This window comes from Bactrocera neohumeralis, chromosome 4 (assembly GCF_024586455.1).
Source record: "Bactrocera neohumeralis isolate Rockhampton chromosome 4, APGP_CSIRO_Bneo_wtdbg2-racon-allhic-juicebox.fasta_v2, whole genome shotgun sequence".
Taxonomy (NCBI): Eukaryota; Metazoa; Arthropoda; class Insecta; order Diptera; family Tephritidae; genus Bactrocera; species Bactrocera neohumeralis.
In genome coordinates, this window is record NC_065921.1 from 2,239,866 (window position 1) to 2,263,349 (window position 23,484).

At 39.9% G+C, this 23,484-nt stretch overlaps 2 protein-coding genes and 1 long non-coding RNA gene across 5 annotated transcripts; 1 reads left to right on the forward strand and 2 right to left on the reverse strand.

The window, feature by feature from the left end:
* Window positions 1-10,874: 10,874 nt before the first annotated feature.
* On the reverse strand, window positions 10,875-11,545 carry LOC126756360 (uncharacterized). The gene is made up of 2 exons (XR_007666575.1): window positions 11,344-11,545; window positions 10,875-11,259 (listed from the first exon to the last, which is right to left on the reverse strand). It is a non-coding gene; the product is annotated as an uncharacterized LOC126756360 (long non-coding RNA).
* A 6,622-nt stretch (window positions 11,546-18,167) lies between these two features.
* On the reverse strand, window positions 18,168-18,740 carry LOC126756358 (diptericin A-like). Its single transcript, XM_050469363.1, has 2 exons — window positions 18,575-18,740; window positions 18,168-18,498 (listed from the first exon to the last, which is right to left on the reverse strand). Exons 1-2 carry the CDS (start codon window positions 18,659-18,661, stop codon window positions 18,274-18,276), a joined length of 312 nt encoding a protein of 103 aa, XP_050325320.1. The 5' UTR covers window positions 18,662-18,740; the 3' UTR covers window positions 18,168-18,273.
* Window positions 18,741-20,674: 1,934 nt separating this feature from the next.
* Window positions 20,675-21,886, forward strand: LOC126756359 (uncharacterized). Of its 3 annotated transcripts, none has more exons than XM_050469365.1 (3): window positions 20,675-21,013; window positions 21,085-21,346; window positions 21,407-21,886. In XM_050469365.1, exons 2-3 carry the CDS (start codon window positions 21,212-21,214, stop codon window positions 21,575-21,577), a joined length of 306 nt encoding a protein of 101 aa, XP_050325322.1. In that variant the 5' UTR covers window positions 20,675-21,013; window positions 21,085-21,211; the 3' UTR covers window positions 21,578-21,886. The 3 variants fall into 3 exon arrangements, with proteins under 3 accessions (XP_050325322.1, XP_050325323.1, XP_050325321.1); XM_050469366.1 differs by having other exon boundaries at window positions 21,090-21,346; XM_050469364.1 differs by having other exon boundaries at window positions 20,675-21,346.
* Window positions 21,887-23,484: the final 1,598 nt, after the last annotated feature.

Sequence of the window (23,484 nt, forward strand, 5' to 3'; positions counted from 1 at the left end):
AATAGGCTCCTTCTGCGTCGATGCAGCGCTGCCAAAGAGACTTCCAAGCATTGAAGGCGACACGGGAAGGCATTCTTCAGGAATAGCCTTAAGAGCCGAGGTGAATGCTGCTTGGATTCCCTCTGTCGTCTCTAAATGCTTACCTTTCATCGGCCTTTTCAGGCAAGGAAACAAAAAGAAGTCCGGGGGCCATATCTGGGCTGTAGAGCGGCTGCGAAAGCGTTGGATGCCGGCCTTGGTTAAGTAGCTGTTCACAAGAAAGACGGTGTGAGCCGGGGAGTTGTCGTGGTGCAACTTCCAATCGGCTGCGATGTCTTGTTGGACCAGATTGACCTTTCGTTTGAGTCTCTTGAGGACTTCCACGTAAAACTTGGCGTTGACAGTTTATCTAGGAGGAGCAAATTCATGGTGGACGATGCCTTTGATGACACCTTTGAAGGTGTTTGCCGAAGTCGCTGGTCTCCCAGCACGGTCTTCATCAGCGACGTCTTGCAGGCCCTCCAAAAACGCCTGGTAGCACCGAAACACACCACTTCTTGCCAAAGCAACATTTGGGTAAGCCTGCTTGATCACATCAAACATCTTTGTTGCAGATTTACCGAGTTTCACACAAAGTTTAATCGCGCACCACTCACAGAAATACGTTGCGCGAAAATGTTTGTCGTAACTCTCCAAGTGCTCGGAGACAACTGACCGTTCGTTAGCTAGGAACGCCCTCTACCGAATCCAGTCAGCGAGCACACGCTCCGAAGTACAGTCGCGACGGAGGAAAATCAGCCCTATTAAGCTTTTTGAGTTAACTAGATATCTTCAGGAGATTTGGCATATCCACGGCGAAATCTCCGAAGAAATTGTTCAGATCGAATCACTCTAGCATATGACACAAACTGTCCAATCAAAGTTCTTCTAACGAATATTTTGTATTTGTGAAGAATATTAAAGCTTCGGCCAAAGAGCCTCCGAAGTCTACTGTACTATTCCCGGGGTTTTCTGTCAGGTTTCCTATTTTCACAAGATATCTCCACGGATTGGTTGATAACGATTTATTGGTTGATTCCTGCATTATGTTTATGATTTGATTTGGAATCCTCTAGGGTTCTAATAAATCAGAAACTGCTGCATAAAAGGTGGGTCTAATAGAAATATCTAAATCTCAATTATTGGGTAATATTTCGACATTCTTCTGCGAGTGAATGAGGAATGCAGGAGGCATGTTGATCACTATTGAATAATTTTAGTTTCAACTTTAAACTCACACTTTAACCCTAACTACTCGCTGCCATTGGAAGAACTGTGCTTCTAAGAGTCTTTAGAAATTGGTTATTATTTGCAACGTCAAGGCAACGTCCAATCAATTCTCAAACGCGTTATTAGCAATAATTGGATACAAATCGTCATTACACCGGCAACATGTCCCAAGCAAACAGCACAAGCTTCGCAGGAGAGCGCAGCAATTGCAGCGCCATCAAAGCTCTTGAGTGCCACCAACACCACGAGTAGCCGCAGCAATATATCTAATCTCCTCGCCAATGTAACAAATTGCTGTTAGACGCTGACGCCGTCGCCGCCGCCACCAATGCAGCGCCGCTAAGTAAACACATGCAGTCCATAGGTACGAACGCAGTTAGGACGTTGGACGTTATGTGTGCCACATGCAACAGCAACAAACACACATTTGCAACAAAGCAAAGCCAGTAAGCACTCTTACACACACATAGACACATACACACGCATATTGGTCAATACTGGTTCCACTACATTTAATTTTATGACTCCTCAAAGTACATACTAAGAAATTTTCACATCACCTTCGTGTGTAATCGCACGAGTAACTGTTTGTGCATTCGTATGGGAGGCTATATGATCGCAGTGGGTATTCCTTGCATTTGTTGTTGTTATTGGTATTGTCATCATTGAAATTACTGTAGCGAAACATGCCAACACTGACCTACGACCGTTGGTGCGATGTGACAGCTGGTCACTCGTCTACGGCTCGCCGGCTGTGTTCGGCTTCTCATGGAACTTTTGAACTTCAATAAGGCGAATGACTGGAATTGGCATATTTCACTTGGCATTGCGAGTTTGGGCAATAACAATTTGTAAACTGGAAATTGGATACGAGTCAGGGAATTCAATTCAATTGGCCAATAGGTTAAAGAACTTGCCGAAAATGTTGGCGGACGCAAAACATTTGCGCACACACGAAATCGAAGAAGCTCAATGAGTGCGGATTTAATGTACTGAAGTTTGCGCCAAGTGTGCGTTTGAGAAGAATATTACGAAAGCCGAGACCCGCGGGATTAGATCAGAGGAATTCAATTTGAAAGTAAGTCCCATTTTATACAACTATTGACAACAGCGACACTGGCGATAACACCAATTTTATTCGATACCTCAAAAACTGTAGGGCTGGTTCGAGTATATACACAGGGATATGACTGAATCGGTTCAGCTCATAATTTCGATTTATATTGGAATTTTTGAAATTTGAAATTTTTTTTCGCATTTCACTTCAACTTAATTTTTTTATATTTATAACGAACTTTAATGAACAAAATATAACCAAAAATAATAAATATAACCAAATATAACCATTTTGGTCGACCCCTCTTTCACATTTTTCCACTAGGACATTATTCCATCTGTGTAAAACTTTACTGGTTTCTCGGCGAAAACTGCGACAAATAATTTTCAGAGGCTTCTCTTGAAGCCAACTTTTCTCCATTAAGGGAGTTCTGTATTGACCAAAACAAATGGTAGTCCGATGGTACAAGGTCGGGGCTTCATGGTGGATGCATCAAAACAAAAAAGCCAAGCTCTGCCAGTTTTGACGTGTCATCAAAGATGCGTGTAGTCTAGCATTGTCCTGATGGAAAATGATTTCTTTCCAATCCCACCAAACACTCAGCATAACCTTTCGAGGCGTCAATCCTGGTTTTGCGACCATTTGTGCAGCTTCACCACGGTCGGACCATGATCTTTTTTGCACATTACTGCCGTATTTGATTCTCTTTTCGTCTTCTGATACCATTCGCTCTAGAAATGGTTGGATTTCATTTCCTTTCAGCAAAGAACCGCAGATGTTAATTCGGTCCATTCAATTTTTCACGGACAATTCATGTGGTACCCAAACATAGAGCTTCTTTTTGTAGCCAGCCTTTTTTAAATGGTTCAAAACCGATTGATGATGAATGTTAAATTCCTTAGCGATGTCACGGCTGCTTATATGGTCCTGATGAATCTTTTTCATAATTTCATCGACTGTTTCAACGATAGGTCGACCAGAGCGAGGTGCAACTTTCACAACGAAATTTCCAGAACGGAAGCGAGCAAGCCATTCTAGTGCATTCTTTCCTTTTTTATAGAAAAATTTCAAAATATAGCGAATTTCTTCAATACTTTCACTGATTTTTAAGCAGCTGTAACTTTTTTTCAACTTCCCCGAATTTAATTTTTTGGTCAAATGAAGCTTAAAATCTCACCTTTTCAACACTTTATGGTATGACACAATGTGATTGGTGGCATTTCAGATATACGACGGCAACGACATCTATTGACAAAATACGAAAAGACTTTTTTGACTACCCAATATATTATATTTTATAGGGTTTTTTACTTTTCCTTCGTGGTGTTACAAATTTCTTGACAAACTTAATATATCCTGTTCAGGGTTTAGGGTTCAGGGTGACTGGGCTTGTACGACTTTTCTAATCTGATATCATGATAACCCAGTCGTAAGGCGAATATGTATCTAACATTATAATATCAAGAGTTATTTTTGTAATTATGACGGTTCCACGCTCATAATATTAAGTCACACTACACCTTGTACAACATGAGAACTTTTTACATATGTTACAATCGAGCCTTATGCCGTTAACATCACGCAAACCACACATGTGATGAGAACCTCCTTTACATTCCGAAAACGGCGTGAGTAATAATTTATTTATTTTCGGTTGAATTCGAAGTAATTCTCCCAAACCTTAAAGAGCTCATTTGTGCTATCGCATGCGGAGCCAGAATCAATAATTATGGCAGTAGTCTCATGAATGTACATCTAACAGTTTAAGCATACACCGAAAATATTCCGCCTCAGAACATTTATTATGCATGTATGTATGTATGTATGCACGTGTGTATGTATGTGTACGTGTGTATTTCGTCTAGCTGTAAGAAGTACACTTCGTGAACCAATACAAGTCAATGGGCAGAGATCAGTGGGACACAATCACAGAAGTCATTTTGGGCAGATCAAACAGGAAGTTATCAGCGGCGAAATGGGCATATTGCCACGCCGAGTGGCACACAGCGCGCATTATGAAAGCCAAAACTATCTATGTATATACACCGACCGACTAATAGCATTTGCAGTTATTGTAATATGAGTTCATGGTACGAAGAATGGCAACGGCACAGCAGGCCGATGTGAGCTGAGCGCGCTGAAGCAGGCGAAGAAGAAGAAGAACAAGGTAGCGATTTGGCGAAATGGCAAATGCCGCATTATTACTATTATTTCCACTTATTGAGCAGCGGCGGTGGCGGCAGCAGCCCACTTACCGGCAGCAAGCGCATCCAGTGAAATTGTTGCACTCGCGCTCGCGCTCGCGCTCGTATTTGCTCGCAACCAGCGCACATCTTTATCGCGGCCCAATCAGTAGCGCCGCAGTCCCGACTTGCTGTTGCGCCGCACTCCACTGCAAGCGCGCGAGTGGCGGTGGCAGGCCAAAGCGTGTTGCACCAGCACATGCAGATCACCTCCCCTCGGGCGCCCGAAACGCTGATGCGCATGTGGTCAGCTCAAATTGATCTTGCGGCCGCCATCTATCGCTGCGGGCGCAGGTACATGCCACCTTTGCTACAAGGTGTCGCGCATGCGCACAAAAACCTTTGCCAATATGTGGCTTCGCGTGTGTGTGCACGTCTCGTTGTGTGTTTGCAATTGTGGCAGAAAATTCAATCATCATTACGGCAAATACATACGGTTATTGGTGCTGTTGCCACCGTTTTGCTCTTGCTGTCCGCTGCTGCTGCTAATGCACGGATTTTTATTGCACTCGTAGCAACAATTTTGGCTAATTTGCAAAACGTGATCGGCACACGGCCGATTGGCCGCGATTGTGGGCAAGGAGTGCGGGGGCTGTTGGTGTGCTGCAACAAAAAAAAACATACGTGTTTATGAAAATAAAATATTTATGCCATTTTCGAGAAGTCAGCTTCGGCCACCTCCGAAAGCTGTTAGTCTCATCTAGCCGCCGGCTTTGGGCATAAACTCAGCGCTGCCTAAAAGCAGTTAACTCTTTTCTTTTTATTTATTGCACCTCGGCAGTCGTCAACAGCAATTACCGGCTGCAGCAACAGCGTCAGCGGCAGCATCAGCCTCAGCCTCAGCGTCTTCGAATATTCGGAGCCAAATTACTGCGATGACATTCACCGCAATTTATTAGCTATGTTTGCCGACATTTACCGAATTGTTTAATGGAAGACAGCGAATCGGCAATTCGCAATCAAGTACCGGTGTTTTACGATTTTACGAGTGTGTACCTTTAATACGCTAACATGGCTCTTAATAGGTCAAGTCACAGTGTGCTGTTTGCCCTGCAGGAAAAACACCAAACTAATGTCGGTGCAACATAACCTCAATTTTATAATTGCAATAAAGGCGCCCACCTTGCATTTGTCTCTAAAAATTACGTCTGCTTTTCTTTTTAGAAATTAGTTGTATCTTCCTCTTCAATTGTGCCAAGATTTTCGTTCCAGTTCCATCTCGGATGGAACACCTTGTAATAGCTTAATTACGGTCAGACGGTACCGAAACCTAAGGTTGTGTTGTTGTAACACCCGGTTTAAGCAATCTAATAGTGTTTTGAGTAATGCAGGTGGGAAAAGACAACAATAGAAGGAAAAGTATTCTCTGGTGCATAAAGTGGTGGGTTTAAATTAATGCTAGGAGAAGAGAGCAAATTTATTCTACTCCCTTACAAACGTACTACAAAATATTGTTTTACCAAAATTATAATTACTTCCCAATTTGCTCAAAGCACCTTCATAAAAGGTACTTCGACGGCAATTGTTCGATTTTTTGGAAGTGCTGGTCTATACATTGGGTAGCTGAAAAAGCCTTTTTGTATTTCTAATCGAACTTTAACTTAGTTTTTATATTTATAATGAACCTTAATGAACCAAATATGTACAATTTTGGTCGACTACTTCTTGCCATTTTTATGCTAAAGATATTATTCCATCTGTGTATATTTTTTTTTGGTTTCTCGGCGAAAAACTGCTTAAAGGAATTTTCACAGACTTCTCTTGAAGCCAACTTTACTACATTAAGAGAGTTCTGCATTGATCGAAACAAATGGTAGACCGATGGTGCAAAGCCAGAGCTATATGGTGGATGCATCAAAACTTCCCAGCCAATCTCTCCCAGTTTTTGTCGAGTCATTAAAGATGTGTGAGGTCTAGAGTTGTCCTGTCCTTTCTGTTGATCAATCAATCTCATCAGTTGCTGACAGTAAAATGTAGAATCAACCGTTCGACCAGACTAGAGCAGATCATTGTCAATGATTCCTTTCCAGTCCCACCAAGCACCCAGTATAACCTGTCGAGGCGTCAATCCTGGCTTTGCGACCATTTTCTGAGCTTCATCACACTTGGACCATGATCTTTTTCGCACATTATTGTCGGATGTGATTCACCTTTCGCTTGCTATATGGTACCCAAACATCGAGCTTCTTTTTGTAGCCGTCCTTTTTTAAATAATTCGAAACCGTTTGATGATGAATGTTAAGTTCTTTAGCGATGTCATGGCTGCTTATGTGATAGTCCTGGTCAATACTTTCTATAATTCCATCGACTTTTTAAACGATTGGTCCACCAGAGCGAGGGGCATCCTTCACATCGAAATTTCCAGAACGGAAGCGAGCATACCATTGTTGAGCTACACGAACTGATACAGCATCGTCTCTAATACCCACACATCATTCCTGTTGAATGACCCTTTATAATTACAATATGTCTGCTTATGGACTTGTGTAGCTAAGCATTCCATTAAGAGCCAGAAGTAACGATCTAAAAGGCCGTGTTCCACACTTTTACATGGAGGAATGAATTTACAAGTTTATTGAAGATTTTATATTAGTTTGCTTAGCACTAAGTGGATGCATTGAAGCGATGGAAGCGGTGGATCTCCATTGATCGCCAGCCAAAATGTCAGATGTGCTGAATCCAAAGTTAAGCTTGCGAAGCCATAGAAGGAAATTGAGGTTTACAAGCTTATGTTAAATGCTAAGCAAGCGTGGAAGTTAGAAGATTTGTGGAATTCGCTAATGCCATTGGTAATACCGTTACAGAATGATTGAATAGCTGGCTCAACAAGATAGAGCAACAGCAATATGCCAATATAAAGAATGCAAAACTTTTCACATGTGACATACAGATAAGTATATATGTATATGTTTGTATGAATGTATGCAGGTATGCATTTAAGAACGTGTGTCTATATGTTCTGGCGCGGCCCATGATTGAATAAATATTTGTGTAAACAAGCGCATAAGCAAATTAAGTGCCGCTAATAATCGAGCATTCGAAGAAAATTGCAGAAATTAATTTGGCTGTTTGGCTGCCAATGAGCGCTCTGAGTCACGTTGCGACGAAGTGCATCGAATCGCATGCGCGAGCTTTGCTTTCGAGTGAATCACACAGCCGACGAGAATTAACTGGCAGCGTCAAACACCAGCTATTAAACCGCAAACATTCGATACATGCAGACACATGCATGCACACTCATATTCGTAGATATGCTAGTTAAAGGAATGAATAAATAATTGTTCGACCATAACTGCCAATCATAATTGGCAGTCCGTAGCCCCTGTTCCTGTGCCTGTTCTATTCATCATCCACCGGCAGCGCGCGTTGCCGCTTGCCATTCGAACGACTCTGGGATTGCGATATTGGTTTTTGAAGCGGATGGCGCCAAGTGCCATTGAATTGGCGCACTCATTTTGCCACTCAGAACAGCTGTGGGTATCAATTCGTGCAACGACCGCCATCACTGTCGGCGCCGCCGTCACCAACAACACTGCGCACCACGTATTCCATCAAACTCGGATTGTACTCTCATTTTTCATGGGAAGGTCGTGCCGCAGTACAACGGCCACCGCAGCGGCAGCGGCAGAAGCGGCGCACTGTAACGACAGCTGCAAGCAAGCGGCAGCAACATTTCAGAGGCAGCAACAATTGTTACTTTCAATTCGATTTAATTGAGCACAAAAAATTGCTCGAGAAAAACGATCGACAGCGAGCTGGCATTTTAGCTTCGTGTATATTTAAGTTCTTTTCTGCAAGGTGTTCTTTGCATTCCTCTTATTGAGCGCTTGCAATCAATTAGTCAATTACATCAGATGTTTTCCTTGCACGATTGATGACTCTCAAAGTATAGATCTACGAGGAGGTGATCGCATTGTTTTCCAATTACTATACGAATATTTGTAGCGTTTGTTCCATTCCTGGATGTACGAGAAATGTGTTCGTATATTCTTTCTTTTCTAAGTGGTTCGAGTTTTTTGTTTTCAATATTGTTAGTATACTCGTAATAGTGCAAGAAGGTTTACAATTAAAATGCACTGCCCTGGCGAGAATTGGAGATTCCAAGCGAAGCCAGGTCCTTCTCCACCTGAATGTTTCAGACCTGGAGTATTATCGTCCATTCGGAAGACATGACCTTAGCCAGCGCAGCTGCTGTATTTTGATTCGCTGAACCATGACAATGTCATCGTATATCTTATAGAGCTCATCGTTCCATATTCGCCGTGGCCAACGCGAACAGGATATTGAAGAAGGCGCACGATAGGGAATCGCCTTGCCTGAAACCTCGTTTGGTATCGAACGGCTCTGAGAAGTCCTTCCCTATCCTGACGGAGCTTTTGGTATTGCTCAATCTCAGCGTACATAGGGATACCAAATTCAGACATCGCGGCATAAAGGGAACTCATTACCGTTCTGTCAAAAGCAGCTTTAAAATCGACGAAGAGGTGGTGAGTGTCGATTCTCTTTTCAAGGGTCTTTTCCAAGGCTTAGCGCATGGTGAATATCTGGTCAGTTATTGATTTTCCAGGTCTAAGATCACACTGATAAGGTCCAATCAGACTTATGTATGTATATGCAATGTTTTGGACACTTATCCCACGATAGTTGGCGTAGATTTTGGGGTCTCCCTTTTTTTGGATTGGGCAGAACACACTTAAATTCCAATCTTTGGGCATGCTTTCCGTCTATATTCTACAAGGAAGCTGATGCATGATCCTTATCAGTTCTTCGCCGCCGTGTTTGAATAACTAGGCCGGCAATCCATCGGCAAACGCCGCTTTGATATTCTTCAGGCGGGTAATTGCTATTCGAACTCCTTCATGGTCAGGCAATGGAACGTCTGCTCCATCATCATCGATTGGGTAATCGAGTTCGCCTTCTCCTGACATTGTACCTTCACTGCCATTCAGCAAGTGTGTCCTCCATGATTTTAGTATGCTCTGGGCATCAGTCACTACATCACCTCTGGAAATTCTACAAGAGTATGCTCCGGTCTCGAAATCTTTTGTAAAATTTTCGAGCATTACCCATGTCGGTCAGCTCCTCAAGCTCTTCGTACTCACGCATTTCAGCCTCTCTTTTTTTTAGTCTGCAAGTTCGTCTCGCTTCTCGCTTTAACTCTCGGTATATATCCCATTCCGCACGTGTTTTGGTTGATTGTAACGTTGCGAGGTAGCTACTCTGCTATCTCTCCACTGCGGCACGGCACTCCTTATCGTACCAGCTCTTTGTTTGCATTTTTCGAAAACCAATGGTTTGGGTTGCTGCTGTACGTAAGGAGCTTGAAATGAAAATCTTATTTATACACAAATGATTATTTCCGCACTAATGAGTTTAAACAATTTAGTACTTTATTCATCGATTTTTCTTTCCAAAAAATGTGATACTTATCGATCGAAACATATCACCTCTTAAATAATTAAAACAACTTATTTTCAATTTCGGGAATATGTTAGCTCTAATTTAGATATCTTGTAGAATTTAGATGCAAAATGTAGCCCAAAGGGTTAACCCTTTCTCAAAAATCAAGAAAATTCCTGTACAAACTCATCTACGCTACCCATTAAACAACCCATGAGGAAATGTACTGTTTACCTCCTTTCATTCAGCGGAATTATTTTCCATAACTCACTACCTTTTAGTAACAACTGTTCGTTTGTGTTTGTAGAAAGAAATTAGCGTCAATTTGTCATCTGTCACAAATTACATTTTAATCGCTTCTTAAGTACACATTATTACTTCGGTATTTGTCGTGCCACTACTAACTTCTTGACACAATTTCTCACAAAAATTGTCGCATTTGCAATTCAAAGAAAATCACAAAACAAAACATTCAACTTATCTGCTCTACGGTTTCACATGCAACTTTATCGCCCATCTGCTTGCCGATTCACTTTCTTTTCGTGTACTCGCCATCCATCGGCCTTTGCTTCTTGATTTAACTGTCATCTTTGACGTTTTTGTCAGCTCCCGCCTAGGCGGCGCATAGTCTCGCACCACTTTTGCACCTCAGCCATTGTTTGTGACACTTTAGCGACAACAACAGCAACAGCAAAGCGCAGAAGAAACCCGCAAGAAAAAGATTTTCCTAATGTCATTGCTAATTAAGCGCATTTCAAGAGCTTTTCTCACCGCTAATTTGTCAACGAAGCGGCATAGAGGCCGAGCATTATTTTTATGCACGCATGCGTGTGTGTGCTGTGAGTGCGTTGGCGCAAAGAAAGTCGAAAACATAATTTCTTGTAGATTAAAATCACTTTCGACAATTCATTAAAAATGCATTAGTGTCAACGCAAGGCTCGCTAAAACAGCTGAGTAATCGCCGAACTATATTAAATAAGCGCATAAATACATACATACAAGCATAGAAGAGTGCTTATGAAATTCTGGCATTTAGGTGAACATTAACTACACTTTGTCTTAATAATATTTGTACCATTACGACGTAATCTCTTCACATAGGGGCATTCGTGAAATTATAACGGCAAACAGCTTGCGCTAAATACTTTCCGCCGTGCAAAGTAGGGTCATTGACCGCCATCCATCAGCGATATTATATAATCATTCCATATAGTCCATACCGTTATCGAGCTCCATGGCTGGTGCGCCACTGACTTGTGCACTCTCAATAGTGGGACGAAATATGGTCGGGTCTGGTTCCGGTTGGAATATCTATTAGTAATTGTGTGAGTGTAAAAATAGTAGAACCGTTAGTTATGCAAGTAATTGATTGTGTAATATTCCAATTGGACTCACAGATCCCACTCTCCTGTACTCGTGCTCGCCGCCTGCATACCGCGCGCTGGTCAAAGCGAGTAGAAGGATAAAAAGCAAAAGCGTTACAAAAAGTATTTTGCTCAGTTCGAACATTTTAATTATATTTTACTAAGAAAATTGAATTAAAGCTTCTTGAAAATTATTCAGCGGCACTTGTGCTGTTATTCAGTCAGTTGTTGATATCAAACTGCTCGCTTATTGATGCGATCTCACAATTCACGGTCTCGCCACACATTTCTATGTATGTACCTACTATATGTGTATATATCAGTATTCGAATGTGCCCTGGGATTCCCGTGAAATCAATCATGAGTAGAACGAATATATACATATATATATGGTTGCTATCAACTTGTAAGATGAGTCGCGACCTGCTTATCGCCTTCCACGTAACTATGAGGTGAATTTTCTTCGTATGATTCACTCATAAATTGCATACACGACATAAGTACTGCTAATAAAATGTGGATCTCTATGATGGAGATATATATTTTTGTTGAAGCGTCCACCCTGATGTATAAGAAAAGCTATGCTATCATTTGGTCGTTCACTAAATAATTTTCTTCTAATCATTCAGCAATCTCTCCGGCTGTTGTTCGACAATTCAAGATTGAAATTGTCTGAACGTAAACTAATTTTGGCATTTTCGTCTAGTTTGAACTGCATATTAAAACGGTAAATAAACAAAGAAGTCTTACTATATCAGCTGCAAAGTGTTTAAGGGTGAAGTTGGCTGCGAAAAAATTCAATAAAATCGATTGTTGTCATCAAACTAAGTTCTTTAATGAACGATCCAGTATTTAGAGATGACACAATATCTATTATTATCGAAATTTCGATGTGAAAACGTGGATGAAATTATGGAAAAGATTGACCCGGACGGTCACATAAGCGGCCATGTGACTTAGCCATCGCTAAGGAACTTAACATTCATCATCAAACAGTTTTGAACCATTTAAAAAATTTAATGGACCAAATTAACATCTGCGATTCTTTGCTGAAACGAAATAAAACCGAACTATTTCTGAAGCGAATGGTAATCAGAGACGAAAAGTGGATCGAATACGACAATAATGTGCGAAAAAGATCATGGTCCAAGCGTGGTGAAGCTCAACAAATGGTCGCAAAGCCAGGATTGACGCCACGAAAGGTTATGCTGAGTGTTTGGTGGGATTGGAAAAGAGTCATATACTATGAGCTGCTCCAGCCTGGTCAAACGATCTTCATTTTACTGTCAACAACTGATGAGATTGAAGCAAGCAATCGAAAAAAACGGCAAAGCTGATCAACAGAAAGGGCTTCGTCTTCCATCAGGACAATGCTAGACCACATACATCTTTGATGAATCGGCAAAAACTAGGAGAGCTTGGCTGGGAAGCTTTGCTGCATCCACCATATAGCCCTGACCTTGCACCATCGGACTGCCATTTGTTTCGGTCAATACAGAACTCTCTTAATGGAGTAAAGGGGGCTTCAAGAAAAGTCCTTTAAGGTAGTAGTCTGGTAACTTATGCCCATTTTCATGACTTCTTTAGAAGGTGGTTTTTTATATGAAATAAAAAATGAATTATCTTGAATATTTAGAGTGTTTTTATTTACATATTGAAAATATAAAAAAAAATTATTTGAAAAAATTTAATACTTTATTACTATTATTATTGTCACTCGAAGTTGGAACCTCAAAAAAATGCACGTGGGTGGCCCGGGTGATTTTGGCTCTTGACGTTATCTGAAATCAAATATTCTTGATTATTCTTAATCTATAGACATGTCATTTTGGTCGGAACTACTCAAGTTGAATTTCAAGAGTAAATAACAAAATGGCGGACTTAAAAAGTCCTTTTATTTTAGCAAAGAAAGGGTTGTAAAATAAAAAGTTAGGGGTGAAAAAAATTCTCGTTAGTACCGACGAGGAGTATAAGTGTGTAGAACCTGTTAAAATTTGAATGAAATCGGTTCAGTAGACAAAAAATTAGGGCCGACCAGAAAAACAATGTTTTGAGAAAAACACATTTAAGGTTCAACAACTCCGAGAGAAAGAACTCCGAGGCGCTCTAGGAAACTGATTTTAACTCCCGAAATATTTCTAATTTCTGTATGAAATTTTCACAGTATATTCTCAAGATATTGTGCTTTCAAATTAAGCAAAAAAAAAAAAATATTTCGATTTTTTGAAGCCAAGTTACCAGACTACTACCTTAAGCAGTTTTTCTCCGAGAAACCAGAAAAGTTTTACACTGATGGAATAATGTCTCTGGCGAAAAAATGCCGAAAACTGGTCGACCAATATGATAGATATTTGGTTCATTAAAGTTCACTATAAATAAAAAAAAAATGAATTTTTATTAGAAATATGAAAAGATTTTTTCGGCTACGCAATATTTTTGGTATGAAGGATGCCAATGCTAGACCTGGCCATTCAAATAAAACATTTTACAAATAAACAAATATTTTCAAATTTATTGGTGCTCCTTATCCAACTGTTGGCTTCAGTCTCTCAGTAAAATAACCGACGGTCAAAAATACACCATGACGAACCCATCAAATGTCGAATATACAACAATAACTACACCCAATACTCGTGCGAGCCGTGACAAATGAAATTAAAACCAGAAGGTCGCTTGTAGAAAATAATTAAGTTTGAAAAAAAAACAGATTGCAGTGGAAATGCCGAACGTAAATATTAACAAATAGAACAGAGCGTCAGCGTGTTAGTGTGTGATTAAAAATGCTTACAAAGCAAACCGAACGCAAAAATTGGGCATGTCAAAATGACTTTTACCACGCTGGGTTGAGTGCTGCTGCTGACGCCTCGTTGTTGCTGCAAACCCAATTGCTACCGCAACCACAGGAGTCGCCACCACACAACACCACACAAAGTTCAATTGCCAACAGCCGCGTTTAGCATTTGCCATCGGACACCCCGGCCGCGGCGTGTCGGTGCGACAAATCGTCAGCAGAACGCCGTCGCATAATTGGTGGCAGCGGTTGTGGCTGTGGTTGTGTGGCTATGGCAGGCGGCCGGGCTGGCAAATGGCGATGGTGGTCTAATCTGTTCCGCAATGGGAAGCACTCTGGTCCAAATTGCAAATAAATTGCAAGATAAATTGTTTGTTTGTGTCAATATTTTTCTATGTAAATTGGCAAATTTGAACTAAGGCAGCGACAAGCGGCGCAAAGCGCTCCCTCGGCCGCCGTTAAGCCAGCGCTCGTAACTTGGCTTAAATGGCAGTCACTTCGCCGCTTTGCGATATCACTGTCAATGTGAGCAACAACAACACATAACAGCAAACAGCAAAAACATGCCGTCACCAATCGCACCACCATCCATTGTTCGACTGGTGGAAATTAGAGGGGTGCAGCGGGAGCGACAACGGCAGCAAAAAGTAAGAGACTTTACGTTGTAGGAGGTCAAGTGATTTGTACTTGATTTATAGCATGGCGAGGAGAAATTTTTCCGCCAACTAAACGATTCTTGCACTCAAGCGTCGTTTGGGACAACTCCACCGCTGCACTTGAATGCGGTATGTGCATATGTGTGTGTGTGCATTTATTTATTTAATTCAGCGGATTTTTCTGCGACTATTTTCTATTGATTGAAATACACAACATAAAATTTATTATATTAAGAGACCCTACGAAATCGATCGCTTGAAACGAGGGCTGGTAAAGTGATTCCTTAATCACTTAAATACGGCTCACTTGTCCAAAGGCTATGAAGCCCCATGCTTGAACTCATGTGACTCTGCATGCCATTTTGGAGGATCCCAGAACGATGTGACAGTGCCACCCTAACATCTTCAGTCTTTATTTGCTTTGATTTATTAAACAACGAGTGTAGTCTACAAAATAGATGAAGAATTAGGCAAACGCCAATGCCAATGGGGAAAGCTTTGGGAGCATTTCCAGCAGAAATAGTTCGACAATGCAAAGCACTCGCAAATAAAACGAGTATATATTGAACGTATTTCCACACACCCACTTTAGTTTGGTTAGTTCACAATAACAGTAAATGTACATACACTTGTCAGTTCAATTAATTTGGCAGCGTCAATCGCAATAAAATAACCGAACCATTAAACTTAGGGAAACCGAATAACGAATGTGCAGCGATGCTTGCAACTCCATATCAGCCCGGCAATCGCCAATCGGCATCAGTTTAAGACGCCGCTTCGCATGTCTACCCCCGCTGCATTTAATTGACTGCTCCTTTTCTGTGTGATGTGAAATCGACATTTTCAAATCGTCGGAAAATCACAGAAATCTTTCTCAACACTTTGCATTCGCTCAATTCCCACGCATTGTGAAATAGGTAGGTAAGAGGGATCGTCTTCAATTTTACATTTATACGACCTTTTATAAATAAATATGTATGTATGTAGTAGGTATGTAGCATGGCTAGATGCCTTGGTATGAAGATGCCTTGAGTGATTTTAGCGCTATCTTTCTGAACAGACTTTAATTTTTTACTTTTTTGTTTGTTTATTTTGTATGCCAGTCCAATCGCTGTAATGTAATCCATCGGTGTTTCAACCAAAACTCCATTCAAAGTGATGTTCTTTGGCACTCATACGAAAGCATTTTACAAAATTCTACAAGTGTTTTGCTCTAGCGGATGAGTCGACATGGTTCAATAGCGAATGGAGCTTGACTTATATTAATTTTGTACATGTCCGTCTGTCCGTATATACGCCAGCTAGTCTCTCGATTCATTAAAAATTCATCTGGAATTTTATACAATTTTTTTTTCTTCAAGAAACGGCTCATTTATCGGAACTGCCGAGGTTCGACCACTAAAGTCAATAGCTGCCATACAAACTGACCGATCAAAACATAGTTGTTGTATGGAAAACTTTCCGGTGTTAACGTGTTTTCTTGTTCAATTTTAAATCCTCTGCTAAAGTTAGTTTTTAAACACTAAATTTCTGAGACCCTTAAAGAACAGCCTTCAACCTACCACAAAGCGATAACTTCAGACCAGCTGTTCCTATGTACATATGGAAGTATGTACACCCCAATGTATCATTATTTTTTTTTTTGGTTTCAAGCTATGAGTTTTAATTAAGAGACGATGCAATTTAAAATTCCAACCGATTGGAGTCATTGTTTAGTCATCGACTTATCACACTCAGCCACTTCATCATCGCAGCTCATCACTCAACCTAGCAAAGCTTTGACACTTTGAACACCGTTAAAAATGTACAGCAATTACGGCAAGTAATTCGTTAAATTCCTCGTTTGTCGTAAAAAACTTCAAAATTGTACAAATGCGCGTTCACGCCCAAGAGTATTTTTTCTTGTTAACCAAAGCTTCTGTTGGCATTCGAGGTGTTTCTTCACAATAAACAAAAGTAAGAAGAAGTGAGAGCCAAACATGTTCACCGCTGATGTGCGCTGTGATCGCCATAATGTCTACCGTTTCGCCCCTGCAACGCAGCGTCCGAGCGCATACCGTGTCCGTCGGCGGGCAGAGGGCGCGAGTGAGGTTCTTGACTGTTTCCTAGAAGGTTAATTGTCAATTGTATACACAACAATTCGTTTCACTTAAAATAAAAACAAAAAACGAAAAGCAACCGCACATAGACACATGCTGAATTTGGGTTCATAAATCTGAAATATTCCTAGGAGAGGCGACCGCAGCGGTGTGTGTGTGTGTGTTTCGACATAGCCGCTGCTAAAAACGTTATCTTCATCATGATTTGCTTTTTATGAAGAAAATCTTTTTTCATTTAATTAATAGATTTATTGCTTTGGTGTTTTATCAATTCATCAGTAATGCTTATCATCGATGGGATTTCCATTAGTCTCGTCAATTAATAAAGAGACGGTATTTACACACTTTGTTTACATTAATTATTTATTTGTTTTTAAGATTACTGACCTTCCGGAATAAGTCAACTCGTTGAAGGTTTCGTCATTTTATTAGACGCCACTTTTGTATACACGTAAATATTTTTTGCGTGAATTTTACTCTATTCGTTCTATGTTGGTAGCATAACTGGCTTCAACGCCTTGGTGTTATAGCCAAAGCGAAGGAAATATTGGAATTATAAGTGAGTACATCGGACCTTTTGTAAAATATTTTAAATTTTTACAAAAGTTTAGACTTTTTCAAACATAACATATAGCTTCAAACTCCATAGTTATAATTCCAACCTCGTGAACACCTTTACTATCCGCTCAGATTGTGGAAAAGGAACAGTTTCAAGTGAATTTTTTTAGCATGGTAGGTTTAGTTAATATTTGAACAATTAATGCAATTCCTAAACTGGTACCATTTTGGCTGACCTCTTTTTGTAATTTTTTCTCGGCGAAAAACTGCGACGAGTCATTTTCACAGGCTACTCTTGAGGTCAACTTTACTCCATTAAGGGTGTTCTGCATTGACCGAAACATGGTCAAGGTCAGGACTATATGGTGGATGCATCAAAACTCGTAGTGGACGATTCCTTTCTAATCCCATTAAACACTCAGCATAACCTTTCGAGGCGTCAATCATGGCTTTGCGACCATTTGTTGAGCTTTACTACTCATGGACCATTATTGTCTTCTGTTTCTGTTCGACTATCTGAAACTAAATCAGGAGAATAAGGTGGAGGACGGACGAGTCCAGTACGAATGCCATTTCTTAACACACATAATTTTCAACTCAAGCACTTTTACTACCTCGTCAAATTGAATAATTTCACAAATATATTTTAGAGGAAGGAAATCGCTCTTTATACACTGTAATATGAAAGAATTGGAACTCAAGACTCCGACGAACGACGAGCAATATTCTCAACAAAATGGAAAATAGTATCTAAAACTGGTTTACTTCTTTATTAATTTTTTAATGACATTAAAACTTTTATAACTGTTAACACTTTAAGTATAATTTAATACAATGATATTCATTTTGCAGTAGATTTAAAACCTAAAAGTGTACTGGCCACCCACTCCCCAATTAGGAGGGCTATTGCCATATCGTCCGCCCAAATGTTGCGAGTACTGTCCAGTGGCATCGAATTCGTGTCGACCATTGGGGCTTTGCCAGACGGGCACACGTGTGTCAAGGCTCAAATCTATGCCTTGTTTAGGACTACCACCTCCCTGTAAATTGAACTGAGGCTGTCTTTGGGGCGGCTGTGGGTTCTGATAAAGAGAACGTTATCATAAATATTTATTTTTTTTATTTTGGATTGATACAAGGGTCAAATGGTCTACTTACTTGGCGCCACGGATCCTGTCGATCATCTCTGGGGAAAGCTAGAACTGCGCTCAAAAGGCCAAATAAAATCAATACTTTCAAGGACATTTTTGTGATTTTTTCTTTCGAGTGTTTATACCGAACAGACTGTGAATTCAATTCCGAATGTTTGCTCTGCAACAGATACCGCAAATATTTATAATGCTTTTATATGCAGAATTGAAATATGGAAAAAATCCCCAAATTGAAAGTCCCTTCCCAGCTTGGGCAAAAGATTATCAATAAGCCGCGCTGCAAATTATCACATAAAGACTGAAAATGGGGATTCTTTAAAAATTATCAACAATGTATAATTTAAATGACCTCTTGCTCTTCATTAAAATATGTTTCATACTTCGGGGATGTTTTTGCATACATATATATCAAATTCAAATCTGAATAGTTTGAGCATATGTATGTTCCTATATGAAAGAAATTTTAATTTTGTTAGTAGCTCATATAGTTAAGATCAGTAGAAGTCCAAAAATACTGGAGTAAAATCAAATTTCAGATTCTTATTTTATTTCTGTCTCATACGAGCGCATTCACTATTCCTCCAAAGCGCGCTTAATATTGATATTTCCCAGCTTAGCAACCAATTGTGAGGGGTCCCCATTAATCTCAAGACCTAACTGATGAACACTGCGTTCACCAAAAATTGCGGTAAAATACATGAAACGCTTGAGGTGTCATCCGGAGTGCCAAGTAGATTCATACCATCCAATCCAAAGTAATTACAGAAAGAGGCACGCAAAGAATGTGAAATAAGTTTTAAAAGTAGATTTTTTTCTTGCACGGTGGGGACTCTCACCAAAGGTAGTGTTGTGTTCCATGAAACCGTAGTCAAGCCGAGTATATTTTCTGGTGGCATCTCTAGTGCACTACGACCTACACCAACAATAACACTTGTTGGCATTTAAAACATAGCACTGGTGGCCTTTGCCGGTAGGTGTATAGTTGCGAGGTCTGCTCTAAGGCTCAAAGAAGCTGGGTATGTAAAGGAGTTGGAGGACAATTCTTTCTTCTACAACTGGATTTCTGGAAACTTGGATCAGTGCGTCGCAGAGGCCACTCGGTACAGCTTTTTCTCTGCCCACATACCTACGAGGAAGGTATGGATGGGAAGAAGTCACTGGTGAAGAAACGCAGTGAGCGGATAGGTCGAAGCTAAGGGGGAAGGTTGGAGTGGGAGTTTTTCTGTGCGACTGCGAGAACCTTCTAGCCTAGTGAAGAACGTTTGAGACATACTGAACTACATGCCTTGACCAAAGTTCATCTCGCCGCAATTGTGGAAGTTCTGTCTTCTGTCCTGTATGAGATCTTACTATTCTGTCCAATAGGCATTCATGCGGTAAGGCTTAATATCTTGTCGGACATTAGTTATCAAAATTGTATGAAAGAGAATGAGGTAGAAATATCCAGGCCTATCTCCTTCATTACTCCAGCCTTTGTAAGGCTAAGGCTGGAACATCTCGGTAATCTTACCTTTCGACGAACCTGAAGACATAGCCGAAACTTACATATATTAGCTGACTCAACAAATTTGTGACGGGGTGTAAGGATCTTATGATCCAGTAGTTAGGAGTTTATAGTTATTACCACAACGGACCGGCTATAAGTAACTTTGCAAAGTGAATTACATTTCGATAACTGCTTCTTCCGAGCTACACTTTCGGGTCTTTTTAACTTTTGGGTATTTTTAACATTATTTTAACAGCAAATTGAAATGAAAAATCACTTTTGTATGTCACTTCCCATAACAACTCAGTGTAGTTTATATCTCAGAAATCTATTTTAAACCATGCAAAAAGAAATGAAATATAGAAGTCCCCAAAAGACGTCAACCCTCGTATTTAGTCCCGAAATCACTCAAGAATAATCAATATATTTTAACCTACCGATTCAAGATTCATAAAATCGTCAAAAATTCAAGCCAAAATGTTTAATATTATTTAACTTAATGTTTTTTTTAAATATTCTTTTCTTCATTAGAGATCAGAACAGCAATCACCAACACCCTGTTTGCATTTGTAGACGCATATGTGCCCCATAAATATAGAAGAGAATACACATTTCTCTTTATACATATGCAATAACAACAATGTTTAAACACTTTCGTTTCAGCGATCAACAGCTGACACTGATCATATGATCTCTCAGTTCCTCAACTCGGCGCAGGGAGAATGCGGCATGGTTGCTCTCTCGAAAACATCTGTTCAAATCGATGTTTTGTATTTCAGCTGAGAAATGTCGCGCAATACATACGACAACAACAACACACCACCCCCAACGCCTGCTGCGGCGCCATGGCGAATGAAATTCGACTAGAAACGAAAACAAATGGAAACACAGAAATAGAAAGAAAAACATTTAATGAAATACAAGAAATTAGTTGAAGAAGCATATAAACAAACAGTGGCTGTGTGTGTGTGATTCTTAGAGAAAATAATTATGCATACAATTTTATTTTAGAAAAAACTTCTCTCTGTCAGTTTAGTGTCCAAGTGTAGACGATCGCATGTGGAACCACCAGTGAAAGTGAATTGAGCACACAGTAATTGTACGCTGGCACAAAGCATATTCTATTCATTGCTTAAAGACACTGCAAATAGAACAATTATGAAATCCGCCGCGAGCTTCGTGCTACTTTTGCTTTGCTTGTGCATCTGCCTTATCGACGGGCCGGAGCAAACGGACGCCGAGCCACTGTTTGGTGGCCCCGGTGCTGCTTGGCCAATTCTGCGTCTAGTCGAGGTGAGTACACCAGATTTCTTGCTTCACAATTTTACGAAATTTGTTTACTTATGATAACAGGAGGTGCCACGGGACTCGCTCACACCACATAGGCGTGTGAAGCGTGTCAAGCGAGCTGGCTTTGATCGCACTATCGACCCGGGATATGAATACCAAAACGACACCGAGCGCGGTAAGGAACGCTTTCCTGTGTGGGACGATGCGAAGGGAGAGCCACTAGTGAATTCATAAGTGTGCTTAATAGTTGTAGGAAAGTAGTTGAGAGTTCAAGATGGCGTAGGAATCATATGTATGTATGTATATACCCTTATCACAGAATATAGCTGTATGATATGTTGGTCGAGGTAAAGTCCTATAGATGTATAAAATTAAGAATCGTATATCGAAAGATACACATAGTGGTTAGTCCTCTTTATGTCGACTTAAACAGTATAACATAGACAATAGATATTACTAATCATTTAATTTATTGCATTTTTTCCACTGAAAATGAGCGACCGTTACCGCTTAAAGTTATTAAAATATATACTCATAAACTTATTTGGTTGTATTAATATCGAAGAAATGTTCTCACCGAAACTTATTTTGGCAGTTACCTAGTTTCGAGTTCACACAACAACAAAAGCTGAGTTCTGTTTACGTACCATTAAATACGGAAATAAAACCAGCGCTAATTTATTTATGACAAAAACTTTTTCAAATAGAGCAACAACTGAAAAATTGCGCACATTTCACAAAAGGAACAGAAGGAAAAGTTCACAATAAGGTAAAAAAAGCTATAAGAAGTGTTTCAAAGAAAAGTTTAACATACCGTCAACTGTTTAAAATATATCCTTAAAACAGTAGAGAATATTTAGATTAGTTTCTATTAACGACAACATTATGAAATCCATTGAATTCTTCTTCCCGGTAGTGTTAATAAGGTTGCATACATTGAAATCAAATTTCTTTGATCCTGTCCACATATCCATTCAAGGAAAAATCATATGTTTTTTATTCCCTTTTCAATAGCCGAAGAACACTGTAAGCGACAACATAACTAAACGAAAAACACAAATAAATTTATACATCAGAAATATGGAATATATATGTAGTTATGTATATTCATAGGGAATACCGGAAGCGCTAACTGCTGAGTATTCAGCACAGACACCTTAGCTAATGTCTCGGCTTGCACTTTTACTTTGCGTGTCGACAGTCTTTAACACCCGCGAAAACTTTTGGTATTCAAGCAAAGCAAAGCGCGGGTCGCAATAGCGGGAGAAGAGGGCTGTTGTTCCAAAAATTTCGTGTGCTAATAAATTATATTAGTAGATTTATTTGATTTGCCTGATGACACTTTGAACTACAAAATAAATAGATAAATGTAAGTAAACTTAGCTTAAGGAAATATGAACATGTGTGTGCAGAATTTATGGAATCATATTTACGTACATGACTGTGGCCACCCATCAGAGCCTACAAATATCCGAAAACGCTTTTCTACACCTCCGAATATAATTTTTTTTTAAACTGAAATGCTCTGCTAAGGAGCTGTTTTTCGATGAGCAAACGCTGTTTAAATCGGTGAAAAAAAAAAACAATAAAAACGCTAAATTAATCTTCTAGGGCAGTCCATGTAAGAACATCAAGCCAGGTTACCAAGCGATGTGATATCATGAGCGAACGATATGATGTGATGCCAATTAATTGTTAATGACTTATGATCACATCTATAAGCATGTGTAATTTTTTTGGTTTCGTGGATTCAGCAAGAAATGCTCATACGTATATTCGTATATAATTATTGATGCGATATATCAGTAAGAAATCAATTGTGGCATATGCTGCATACTTTTAGGCATTATTGTAGTTTAGTAAACCACAGCGAGAGAAAGCGGCACAGCGAATCGGCGAAAAAGTTTGCGAAATCAATTCGAGCACCCATTTCCGCGACAAGCGCGCCTACATAACCGTAACCAGAAAACATGCAGCACTCTACGTTTTCTGACAAAACCGCCTTTCAAAAGACAAGCAACAAGTGTTATAGTCTATCATGATTGAGTTGTATGCTATATAAATTATTATTTTATGTTCTCTAATAGCATAAAATTGTTTCTACAAATCTTAATTTCGAACTTAGCGAACTCTAGCCGCTT

Bases quoted from the DNA above. Each gene is read 5' to 3' on its own strand.
- LOC126756358 (XM_050469363.1), bottom strand. From the start codon at position 18,661: ATGTCCTTGAAAGTATTGATTTTATTTGGCCTTTTGAGCGCAGTTCTA. The intron at 18,499-18,574 runs GTAAGTAGACCA...TCTCTTTATCAG, and splicing joins GACAGGATCCGTGGCGCCAA to AACCCACAGCCGCCCCAAAG.
- LOC126756359 (XM_050469364.1), top strand. From the start codon at position 21,212: ATGAAATCCGCCGCGAGCTTCGTGCTACTTTTGCTTTGCTTGTGCATC. The intron at 21,347-21,406 runs GTGAGTACACCA...TTATGATAACAG, and splicing joins CAATTCTGCGTCTAGTCGAG to GAGGTGCCACGGGACTCGCT.